Consider the following 8,133-nt stretch of genomic DNA (forward strand, 5'->3'; position numbering starts at 1 on the left):
TCCGCCGGTCCGAGAGCTCCCCACCCCTCGCTAGGCCCCTCCCCTTCCCGAGCAACCTCTCACCCTCCCTTCTAAGTTTCCACCGCCCTTGACGAGCCCCCTCCTCCCTTCCCTCTCCGGAACCCCCTTCCCCTTGGACACCCCGTCCTCCAGAACTGCTAAAGCGACGCCCGCCCCCCGCACAGTGGGAACCACCGGACCCCTCCTCCCTGAGCGACAACTCCACCCACCCTGGCCTCTAATCTTGGCCCGCCTCTTTCCTAAGGCGGCCTCGCAGAGAAGCCTTTGAGAAACAGCCTGCCACCTGGGGAGAGCCTTTCAAGCATCTGCTGCTTTTGTCTCTCAGCCCTTATTCCCGGGGAGGCCTTGGCTGCTGCCATCTCTTTGCGCCATCTGCCCAGTGGGCCTAAGAGAAGGACCTGATATGGCCTCACCAGGGAGCCAGGGGTGGAGTAGGGAATGGGCAATTCTCCCCCAAGGGGTCAAACATTCCAATGCTTTCAGGTTCCAGACACCCAGAGCAGGCAGTGCTGGCACCTGGTCAAATGGAAGGGTCCACAGTCTGGCCCAAAGGCAACCCAGTTCCAAACTGAAAAGGCAACAGAAACATCTGGCCGACCGAACAAAATACACCTAAGGGCTAGATTAATTCAAGAGTCGTGCGTTTGAGACCCGAGCAAAATCTCCTGCCAGGTCTGAAGCACAGGCTAAATTCCGTGCAGTGGGTGCTCAACTCAGAGCAGGAAGAGGCTCCCGCCTCTGCCGCAGCCCCTACCTTCCGGGAGTTGCCCCAGCCAAACTCTTCAAGCTGCTGCCTAAAGCCTGGGTTGGGGTTGGCGATGGGCCGGGTGGCCTTGATGGCTTCAAGCACGTCCCGCCAGCCAAGCCCCGTTACAGTCATCACATATGCCGTCACGATGGTGGTGCTTCGGGAGATGCCTGCAAAGCTGGGAGACCCCCCCCCCACCCCAGGCTTCAGTGAAGGTCCATTCTCCTCCATGCCCTGCCCCCATGCCAGGAACCCAGTCTCCACCTCAGCCCTCCCACCCTCTCCTCCTGAGCTCCTATCACAAAGAACCTGCTAGAAGATACTCTCTTTCTGCCTGGAGTATCCCTCTGGCACTCCCCCACATCAAAGGCCTGAGTGAAACATCATTTCATTCATCCATTCAACACACATTTCCTGACCATCTGTTATTTTTCAGGTACTGGGGATGGGGCAGGGAATAACTAGACCTTGTGTCTGCCATCCTGGGGCTCACAGTGTGGTTGGGGGAGACAGACACTAACCAGGGAAACAATTCGGGGGTGATAACTACTCTGAAGATGAGTCCAGAGCTAGGAGATCCTATAGGAAAAGGTATTAATCTACTTGGCAGGAGGGGGTGGAGAGGGATTAGGGAAGGTAGTGCCATCAAACTGAGTCCTGAAAGGGTAGCCCTGAAAGGTAGCACCTGAAAGGGTAGGTGCTCAGTGAGAAGTTAAGGGACGAATCACATCAACTGTTCCCGGGGCCATGGGAAGACTCAGGGGTCCTATCTCCCAGCCCAGGGTTCCTGCTCTGCCCTATTTCCTCAAAAGCCGAGAGGGGAAGAGAGGGAGCTAGAACCGTTGGAGAATGCTGTGCTACCTTCATGACTTCACCTACCCGTCCTGATAGCCCAGGAGGTCAACATCCTTTTCCCTATTTTACAGCTGAGGAAATGGAGCCTCAGGGAGAAACAGCCCTTTGGCCTGGCCACATGCCGGTAAGGGACAGAGCCCTGGTTGGAACTCCCGATCAACCTCCACGTGAGCTCTCTGTGGACTGTCATGCATGGCAACAGGCTGGAGAAGGTCCCTCCCAGGTTCCCCATGCCCCATGGGGTGAGTGTGGGTTTGGGACGGAAAACAGCCCCCTACTTCCTCCCCTCATTCCTCTCTTAACTCACCAGTGCACAAGGCAGTTCCCCCCATTGAGGCGGCAACAGTGGATGAAGTTGATACATTCTTTGAAGTGCTTTTTGCTAGAGAAGAAAGTAATAGGGTGGGGAGCATTGGGGCGGGGGGGTGGTGGCAGGTCTCCTAAGAGTTGTCTCCCTCCCCACTGATGGGATGTCAAGAGCCCTGGGTCCTCAGGTCAGCCAGCCCATGCAGCGAATAGGGGCGAGGAGTATAGTCCAAAGGGAGGTGTGTGTGACACAATGAAATGGTGGCATTTTAGGCAGTGAAAAAGGCCAATAATGAAAAATCCCACCACCGAGGCTGGAGCACCTCTCCAGTGGGTCCCATGGATCCTATTATCATAGAGGGTTTATCTTGATCTTTCAAGGAAATAGGTGGGAGGAGACCGGAGTCCCACTGCTCTGGAGTCTGCAATCTGATCTTTGATCCCTCCCAGAGAGGGAAAGCAATTTGTGCATGTTTACACAGCAAGTAAATGAATGGCAAAGCCTGGCTGGAGCCCAGATATCTTAACTCCAGGGCTTGGAACTGGCTGATCATGACCACTTCAAATCTGCTGGGGCGTCTGGTCCTGACATAAGATAGTTGAAACACTGAGCTCTGGGAGATTCAGGATCTTGGCCAGAGGCTTTGGCCAAGACAGAGTCAAACATAGGTCTGAGTGACCACTTGTGCTAGGGTCCCCAGGACAGCTCTCTGGCGCAAGTCCTCTCTGTGCCCGCCAGACTACCTCCCACCCTCCCTACCAGAAGGCAGCTGTCTGTCCATCTGTTGGCGCATCCAGAGAACTTACATGGGTACCTCAGGGGTGTCCGCCACAGGGATGCGAAGGTAGGTGATGTCCTGCAAGTATAAAACACACACGGGTAGTGGGGGAGGGGGGTTGGCTGCACCCCTGACCCTGGCCTGGGCCGCCCAAGCACCTCATGATCCCAGGCCAGTTCCTGCCCCTCTCCGAGCCACTGTTGCCCTCTCTATCCAAAGATAGCACACCTGAGTGCCTCCCAGCTCTATCCAGAACCTTCTGAGAAGATGGTATCCTAACCTCATAAGGTGACTTGGGGATGAGGACCTGATAAAAAGGACCCAGGGACCTTTAATTTAATAGGTGGGAAAGGGCCACTAACGATAACTCTCCTCCAAATGAGGATTACAAAGTTACACCACGAAAAGGGCAAAACAGGGGCACCTGGCTGGCTCAGTCCATAGAGCATTCGACTCGATCTCAAGGTTAAGAGTTCGAGCCCCATGTTGAGGATAGAGATTACTTTTTTTTAAAAAAGGGCATGGGCATCTGGCTGGCTCAGTCGCTTGAGAGGCTTGATTTTGGCTCAGGTCATGATCCCAGGGTCATGGAATCAAGCCCCGTGTTGGGCTCTGTGCTAAGCATGGAGCCTGCTTGGGATTCTCTCTCTCTTTCCTTCTCTCTCTCTCTCCCTCTCCCTCTCTCAGCCCCCTTTGTCATTCTCCCCCACTAGTGCTCTCTCTAAAAAATTTTGAAAAATATAAAAAAATTATAAAAAGGGAAAAACAGATTTTATTATCTTGAAAAGAAACAAAGACCCTGAAAAATAGGTTTATATGGGCCATTAATTATGGTTATCAAACTATAGGCTAATGATAAAAATAATCAAGGAATGAATTGCCAGTAATTTCTCCAACAAACTTGCTCTGATATCCTTTACTTCATGCTTAACCTTCACACAAGATCATAAAGATGCTGTTTGCTCGAGAATCACTTTTCTCAAGGACCTCTTGTAATTCTTTGATATTCAAATGACTTCAAGTGGCAGGCCCACCACCAGCCACTGACTTAGGGACCCCAGGCCAGATCATCCTTTGTTAATGGCCTTGGATGAGCTTCCAGCCCTTCTCTGACTCCCTTTTCCCAAGGTTACACCATCCGGCATCTTTTGCAAGGTTTGCAATTTCGCTTTGCAACACATTTGGCCTTGGGATTGCTTGCCATTATCAAACTCTGGCTGGTAGATAGTCGGGGAGGCAGGGCTGCCTGCAGGAAGAGGGGAAGGCGGTTGGAGTGGAGACTCATTTGGCAAGCAGTCGCTTCATTAGTCAATCTATTCATGACTTGACAACCTTCCCTGTGCAAGGTAGTGACTGCATACTCCAAAACTCCAAAACAAGCCTGCCCTATAGAGCAAAGTCAGACGCCATTGACCTGAAAATTTCTTGTTTGAATGACACTGAGAACCACAGATTATTGGAAGGTGCTCTTATAGACCATCAAATCTGACACATGGGGGGACATTAAGGCCCAGAGAGGGAGAGGTACCTGTCCAAGATCACACAGCAAATCTGTGCCGGAACCTGGTTGGGAGCTCAGATCTCCAGAGCCCTTTTCCCACCCACCCACAGTTCTTCCCCATTAGTGGGTGACACAGACTCTAACAGATTAGGAGGAGGGGGCTCTGTTTAGGGATAAGAATTTGATTCACTTTGTTATATCATCTGTCAGTTGTTGGCTTTTTTGTGGCTCTCAACAGCTCAGTGAGTTAGGTGCAACTGAAGCTTAGAGAGGTGAAGTCCTGTGCTCAAGATCACGGAATTAGAGGGGCGCCTGGTTGGCTCAGTTGGTTAAGCATCCAACTTTGGCCCAGGTAATGATCTTATGGTTCATGAGTTTGAGCCCCGTGTCGGGCTCTGTGCTGACAGCTCGGAGCCTGGAGCCTGCTTCAGATTCTGTGTCTCCCTCTCTCTCCGCCCCTCTCCCGCTTATACTCTCTGTCTGTCTCTCTCTCTCTCAAAAATAAAATAAAAAACACTAAGAAAATAACAAATAAAAATAATAAAAGAAAAGATTATGGAATAAGCGGTCTGGATTTCCTACTTTTCTCAGCTCGGAGCCTGGAGCCTGCTTCAGATTCTGTGTCTCCCTCTCTCTGCCCCTTCCCCGCTTATACTCTCTGTCTCTCTCTGTCTCTCTCTCAAAAATAAAATAAAAACATTAAAAAATAACAAATAAAAATTAAAAAAAAAGATTATGGAATAAGCAGTCTGGATTTCCTACTTTTCTCTTCTGGTTTGGAATACCCTTACCCTCTCTCTTCCAGGACTCCATAAAACCGGTACCGCCCCTTCCGGTGGTAGCCGGGCTTTACAATGTTCCAAGCATCTTCACCATCCTGCAGCCCCTTTGCCTCCTCACAACAGCCCCTCTGGGGCCCGACAGGATGGAGGGATCAGAGGCCCAGAGAGGTGAAGTCACAGCTCAAGATTACATGGCAAGATTCAGAATGCAGAATCATCCATTTGTAGTGATCCATTCAGCTGGGCAACCGGAAGCACATATAAGGGTCCTCTTTAAGATTCAGGGTGAGGCCTCTGGGGTCAGATGTTCAAATCCTAGCTCCTCAGCTTCCTGAATGTGTGACTTAGGCAATTTATTTTACCTCTCTGGGCCCTAGGTGCCAAACAGGGATCAGATCGTGATGCTAATGTAAAACAAGTCAGTTTTTAATGGAATGACCTAGTATAGGTCAGGGAGGCAGTATAGGACCCGGCCCATGGTAAGTTCGATAAATGGGTGCCATTGGGGGTCTGAAGCCCCCTCCCCACCTACACAGAGAGTACCTGCAGCAGAGGCTGGGGTGACTCGTGGATAGAGATGATGTGTGTGATCTTATTCCGGCCCAGCTGGTCCGGGTCTTTGGCATCTGGAAGAGACAGGATGCTTGAGCCACTCGGGTGGGTGTGACTTACATGGCCACAACAGGTGGGAGTCCAGCTCCCTCCCCACCCCTCCCTCTCCACTTTGGCCCACCCTCTGCCAGCTCCCTGCTCCTTCGCCACCTCCTGTCAGGCTCCCACCCTGACAGATCCTACCACACCCCAACGCTTCAGTCTTGTTGCTGTGGCACCCACAAGGAAGAGCCCCACCTCTTCCTGGCCTTGCCCGGGGTTTTCCCTTCCACGGCAAACACCCTTCCCTGGCATATCCTTGATCCAGCCACTCTTATTTCCAGGAATCCTGTCTACAGAGGGAGTTGCACACAGAAAGCTGTGCGTAGAGGGTGATGTTCTCTGCAGTACTGCTTACAACTGCACACACACCAGAAATAGTTAAAAAGTGGATAAATAATGGTGTATTCATACTTGGATACTGTGCAGCCCATTGAAAAGACCTCTATCTGCTGATGTGCCCGCATGTCCACGATATATTATTAAATAGGAAATGGGTTACAGAACAGCATGCAAAATAGTTTTCCATTTGTGTTTTAAATACTGTATCTGTATCTGCAAACATCTCTGAAAACTGACCCAGGGATAAACCTCACGCTTCTCTCAGTGGCTATTTCTAAAGGCTGGAATCCCAGTGTGCACAGATCTTTTATCATGAGAATAAGTTACACGTATCCCCTCCTTCTCCAAGTGTCTACTTCAATCAGCACAGTTACTGAGTGCTTACTCTGTGCAGCCTTGGCTGGGCACGACAGTGTGGGGCAGTTTCATGACCACTTACCTCAGGGGGATAAGGGCTTAAAGAGGCTTCAGAGCTTCCTTAGCCTAATACTCCAAAATCAAGTGGCATGAACTGCTGAAGGGCTTTCCAGGGAGGAGGAGATCAGATTTATGAGAGTGGAGCACCTAAGCCAGGTCATGTGCGGGGGGGCAGGGGAGGTGGGGAACCCCTCGCCTATGGCGCAGATTCCCCGCCCTCTCTGAAGCTTTCTCTGACGACACATGCAAATGTGTGCAGTTCCAGGATCAGCCTGTCTCTTAGCACAGCCCTGGGACAGGTAGAGTGCCATGGCCTTGGGAAAAAGGGGATGGTGCTCACTACTAAGTTTCTGAGGTAGAGTCTCATCTCCAGAGATCGCCCCTCTGTGTACAAGGTTGTGGTGGGGTGGGGAAAGTTCCCAGATTCCCAGCTAGAAGCGGCACCCCCAAACAGACCTCAACTCAGAACCTCAGGGCTGTAAGAGCCCTTAGAGGTTGAGTGGACCCTGTGCGGAGGGAGAGGCGGGAGCTCAGAGCAGGTGCAGACTTGCTGCCATCTGGCAGGAAGGGCGGTTCTGAGCCCTCTGCACTGGGGACACTCCCCGCCCACATATCCCTTAGTCCTCATGAGCTCCTTCTCCCTCCCAGCCTGGCATTGCTTCCCTGCCCCCGGCCCCATTCCTGAGCCCTTCCAAGGTGCGTGGGCCAGAGCATGAATGGTGGACACAGGCCTGGGACAGGCAGAGTGCCACAGCCTTGGGACAGTGTGGGCAGTGCTCACCAATGAAGTTTCCGAGGTAGAGTCCAGGAAGTACCTACAGGAGAGACAGGCTGGGGTCAGCGGGGTGGGGTGCATGCCCTGCCCACCTGGCCCTTGGGGGGCCCCACAGCCCATCTCTGTCCGTGAAAAGTGTCTGGACCACAGGACTCAGGGAGCCATGTCCTCTCCCTTCTGGGCCTGGACTCTGTGAGAGGGGCCGGGGATGACAGGAGAGGGGCACCAGGGGAGGCTAGCTTGGGCAGGGGTGAGAGGAAAGGCGGGGCAGGGCGGGGGGAGGAGGATCACAGAGGAAGGGGGCAAGGGGAGAGGTGGACTTGCCAGGTGTGGGGGGGGGGGTCTGAAGAGGGATGTGGGAAGGCAGGGACAGGTGGAGGGTCACACAGAGGCAGAGGGGAAGGATGGAGAAACAGCACCAGGGAGAGTCCAAGGAGTCAGAGACAAGGGAGACAGAGACACAGGGATACAGGGAAAGGGACCCAGAGCAATATCGTGTGGGAGTGACAGAAAGCCACAGAAAGACCCAGCAAGAAATAGAGTCACAGAAACAGCCAGAGACAGAGACACAGGGAGACCAGACCTGAGAGACACAGAAAGACAGAGACATAAGCAGAGACACAGGGATGCAGGGTCAGAGAGCCACCGGGAGATAGAGATCCAGACACACCGAGCGTCAGGGAGAGGGCCAGAAGGTCAGAGGCGGGCACAGCGACCCGGGCAGAGCCTGCGCCGCGGCGGCGCTGGGGGCGGCCAGGTGCGGGCTGCGCGATCCCCGACCCCCTACCTTGGTCATGCCATTCCCCATGATCACGGGGACGGGGGTCCGGGCGCACCCCCAGCTCGCCGCCCGGAGAGCGCTCGGGTCACAGCTGCCCTGCTGGCCCAGGCCCGGCGCCTGCAGCCTGGCGGGGAACAGGGGCCCCTGCCCGGCCGCCGCCGCCGCCACCGCCCGC

The 8,133-nt window shown here is 53.4% G+C and overlaps 1 protein-coding gene across 1 annotated transcript; it reads right to left on the minus strand.

Annotated features, from left to right (window-relative positions):
* Positions 1-625: 625 nt before the first annotated feature.
* LOC115273691 (dual specificity protein phosphatase 15-like) lies at positions 626-8,127 on the minus strand. The gene is made up of 6 exons (XM_029916886.1): positions 7,965-8,127; positions 7,184-7,217; positions 5,536-5,618; positions 2,738-2,787; positions 1,932-2,006; positions 626-947 (listed from the first exon to the last, which is right to left on the minus strand). Exons 1-6 carry the CDS (start codon positions 7,983-7,985, stop codon positions 641-643), a joined length of 570 nt encoding a protein of 189 aa, XP_029772746.1. The 5' UTR covers positions 7,986-8,127; the 3' UTR covers positions 626-640.
* Positions 8,128-8,133: the final 6 nt, after the last annotated feature.

This window comes from Suricata suricatta, chromosome 12, assembly GCF_006229205.1.
Source record: "Suricata suricatta isolate VVHF042 chromosome 12, meerkat_22Aug2017_6uvM2_HiC, whole genome shotgun sequence".
NCBI classification, from domain to species: domain Eukaryota; kingdom Metazoa; phylum Chordata; class Mammalia; order Carnivora; family Herpestidae; genus Suricata; species Suricata suricatta.